We start from the raw sequence: 4,362 nt of genomic DNA, 5'->3' as shown, positions 1-4,362 counted from the left end.
ACTCTTCTCAGGTAGAAGACATGAGTAAAAACCTCTAGGTTACATGTCTACATTCTGCCTTAAACTCTTCTTTCATTAAGAGTATTTATTTTACTGTTTTAAAATTTTGGATTAGAGGGATAAATATAACCTGTAATAGTATGAACTGATGAATGAACGCAACAGTGGACTGTGGGACAAAGAAATGCCACAATGTTGAGAAAAACTGAATATTTGGTATAAATTACGAGGTATACACAAGGTCAACATAGATGGGAAGGGATTCAGGCAGGTAGAAAGGTACTAGGATATGTTGTTCTGGTCAGGCAATTTGACTACTCTAATTTTGTGTTAACTTTTTAAAAATATTATATATATAATTCTTTACTGTAAGTCAGTGTTTTAATACATCTATTAAATTATGCACGCCTTACCATGTTCAACTGTAGAGGATTTTCATCTCCATACTAAATAAAACTCTAATTATGAGCAGTGACATCAGTACCTCCCTTCCATCCTACAGTACCTTGAAGACATACAGCTTCTTTCTGTCTGTATTATTGGCCTGTTCTTGATACTTCAATCTGTTGTCTTACATTCTGGGTCCCTTTCATGTACACTCTTTCTTTCTCTCTTTTGTTTTGTTTTGTTTCCTTTCTTTCTTCTTTCTTTCTTTCTTTCTTTCTTTCTTTCTTTCTTTCTTTCTTCCTTCCTTCCTTTCTTTCTTTCTTTCATGTTTTTTTTTCTTTTATTGGATATTTTCTTTATTTACATTTAAAATGTTATTCCCTTTCCAGTTCTCCCCTCCAGAAACCTCCTGTCTCATACTCCTCCCTGCCTCTATGAGGGTGCTCCACCATCCACCCACCCACTTCCACCTTTCAAACCTGGCATTCCCCTACCCTGGGGGATCGAACAGCCTCAGGCCCAAGGGCCACTCCCCCCACTGTTGTCCAACAAGGACATTCTATGAGGCTGGATCCATAGGTCTCTCCATGTGTAGTCTTTGGTTGGTGGTCCTGGTGCTCCAGTCCCTGGCAGTTCTAGGGGTTCTGGCTGGTTGACATTGGTTTCAAGCTCTTCAGAGACATGATCTACTTAAGGACTTTAAGCCTCTTTATTACAGAATAGTGTTCCATTTTATGGAAAAAAGTATACCTTGGCTATTCATTAGTTAGTGGGTGAACATTTGTGTTTTTCTCAAATTTATGATATCATGAGTACTAATGATTAAACATTACTGTACAAATTTTTGTGTGAATGTATATTTTCAATTCTTGTCGGTTATATCACTACACTGAAATTTCTGGGATACATGATACCACTATAGTTATATTTTGAAATGTTTTAAAATGTTTTCCAGTCTAAATTATTTTAAAATACCATTATAAATATAAAAAGATTCTAATTTGTTTTCATTCTTATAATACTTACAGCTTTAACTACAATCATCCTGATCAGTGTGAATCATTTAACTGTAGATTTGATTTGAATTTTCTTAATAATGAACAATAAACAGCAGTGTTTCCAATTCTTATTGGCTAATTGAGCATCTCCAATAGAATAATGGATATTTCCATCATCTTGCCATTATAAATTACATCATTTGACCTTTTGATTGTTAAAGCATACTAGTTGTAATATCCACTATTTAAATCTTTTCCTTATCTTAATCTTTTTTCCATGCTACATACCATATTTCCAGACATTATGTAATATTCACTTTACTAATTTTGTATGGCAGCCTCTGATTTTAGCACCTTATCTAGAAAAGATTAGCAATTTCAAATTGGTAAAATTGTGGTCACTTTTCCCTCAATATTGATATAGATTTATCTTCTATATTTATTTCCAATGGACCATTTTGAATTAGTTTGACTGAATGGCAGGAGAGTTACATATTAACAGGAATTACCTCATATCACATGATTAAAAATATTTCTACACTTATTTATCATAAAGCACTCACAGCCAGGCATGGTGGCGCATGCCCTTAATCCTAGCACTCGAGAGAAGAGGCAGGTGGATTTCTGAGTTCGAGGCCAGCCTGGTCTACAAAGTGAGTTCCAGGACAGCCAGGGCTATACAGAGAAACCTTGTCTCGAAAAACCAAAAAATAAAATAAAATAAAATAAAATAAAATAAAATAAAATAAAATAGCACTCACACCCAAAGCTTATAGATATAATCTTGCTTCTGAGATGTTAAATGTGTTACACTAACTGGCACATCTATACATATGACAGTACTATAACATGCAAACTATTGTCGTATTACAGTGAGATTGAAGATGGGAGAGGTCAAGGTCTTTATCCTGACATTTCAGTTTAGTTATCATTTTCTTGGATCACATAATATTCATGAATACAAATTCATAAGGGTATAATAACTCATGTGCAAGCAAACTTAAAAGAAAACTAGGAAGTTAATAGTGATATCACTGAGGTCAGAGATTGATCGGGAAAGTATGTCCACTGTCACAAAGATTTTGATTGACTCATGAGTATGAATGCCTTTGTTTTTCTGTATGTTTTTAATTCTTTTCCATAGAAACTTACAATTCTAAGTGAAATGGCTAATATTTCTCCTATTTAGTGTCTATATAAGCAAATTATGATTTTATTTTATTAATGAATTTAATAGTTTTTTAGTTTTACTTTAATCATCTGTTCTAAAATTTGCTGAGCATTTAAATGTTCCTTCAAATTCCTTCACGTATTAATTGGGCTTTTCTATACAGAAAAATACATTACTAAAATGCCAAAATATTGTCATTTCTTCCTTTACAAATAAAGGAACTTTATTTTCAGTGTCTTATTTACATTCTTGATATTGAATCTACACTTAAACATTGAATAAATACGTCAAAATTGTTTCATTTATTCACTAATGGTGAAAGTTTTCCAAGGATATTCTTTGTGAGGTCTTGGATGGTGCTAATATTTTGATATAAAGCAATATTTACCAGATAGGCATGAGGTGCTATACAACTCCATTAAATTTATTATATCTGTTCATTGGATGTTCATTGAACAGAAATAGACATAGATACATTGGATATGTATTTGTATGTCATATGCTAAAATCTTGAACTGTTAACAAACATGAAGAGCTGCTGGAAAGAGGAAAAACCAAAATGAAAAACTTGAATTCAATGTCATACACCAAGGGCAGACAGATAAACATTTTTTTCTTACTCCCCACATAAAACATGCAGGTGCAAATGGCAGATACAAATCACTCCACAGTGACTGAGTTCATCCTCGCTGGATTAACAGACAAACCAGAGCTGCAGCTGCCCCTCTTTCTCCTCTTCCTTGGAATCTACCTGCTCACAGTGCTGGGGAACCTGGGCATGATCATCCTCATCCTGCTCAGCTCGCACCTGCACACACCCATGTACTATTTCCTCAGCAGCCTGTCCTTCATTGACCTCTGTTACTCCACTGTTATTACCCCTAAGATGCTGGTGAACTTTGTGGCAAAGAAGAATGTCATCTCCTATGAGGAATGTATGACTCAGCTCTATTTCTTCCTTGCTTTTGTTATATCTGAGTGTCATATGTTGGCTGCAATGGCATATGACCGCTATGTTGCCATTTGTAATCCCTTGCTTTACAATGTAACTATGTCTTACCAAATCTGTTCCTGGATGGTAGGTGGGGTGTATGGCATGGGTTTGATTGGTGCAGCAGTTCATACTCTCTGCATGCTAAGAGTGGTTTTCTGTAAGGCTAATATAATAAACCATTACTTCTGTGATCTTTTCCCATTGATGGAGCTTGCCTGCTCCAGTACTTATGTCAATGAGGTAGTACTCCTGTGTCTCAGTGCGTTTAATATCTTTATTCCAACATTGACTATCTTGGGTTCTTACATCTTCATCATTGTTAGCATCCTCCGTATCAAATCCACTGAGGGCAGATTCAAAGCCTTCAGCACATGTAGCTCCCACTTCTCTGCCGTTTCTGTCTTCTTTGGTTCCCTGGCATTCATGTACCTGCAGCCCTTNTCTGTCAGCTCCAAAGACAAAGGCAAAGTGTCCTCTGTGTTTTACACTACTATTGTGCCCATGCTGAACCCTATGATCTATAGCCTGAGAAATAGGGATGTTAAAATTGCTCTAAATAAGTTATTTCAAATGAAATTCCATGTGTAAAGAAGAATTTACCTTCAAAAAAACATACAAATTATAACCAGAAAATTTTATTTGCTAACACTAATTAAGTTCCAAACAAGAAACTTTAGTTGTGTGTCAAGCTGAACCACCTGCATCAGAAAGTCTCAGTATATGTTAGTGGAATACACCTTTCATGTCTTCTCCTGAAGGCTTCAGCAGCAGCAACATGGCTTTTCTGGTCTACACTTAGAATAGACTCTCCT

The 4,362-nt window shown here is 35.3% G+C and overlaps 1 protein-coding gene across 1 annotated transcript; it reads left to right on the top strand.

Annotated features, from left to right (window-relative positions):
- Positions 1-3,190: 3,190 nt before the first annotated feature.
- Positions 3,191-4,138, top strand: LOC110327753 (olfactory receptor 150-like). The gene has a single exon (XM_021206942.1). It carries the CDS (start codon positions 3,191-3,193, stop codon positions 4,136-4,138), a length of 948 nt encoding a protein of 315 aa, XP_021062601.1.
- Positions 4,139-4,362: the final 224 nt, after the last annotated feature.

The sequence above is a fragment of the Mus pahari genome, chromosome 10 (genome assembly GCF_900095145.1).
Source record: "Mus pahari chromosome 10, PAHARI_EIJ_v1.1, whole genome shotgun sequence".
Taxonomy (NCBI): domain Eukaryota; kingdom Metazoa; phylum Chordata; class Mammalia; order Rodentia; family Muridae; genus Mus; species Mus pahari.
This window is presented reverse-complemented; position numbering and strand designations above follow the sequence as displayed.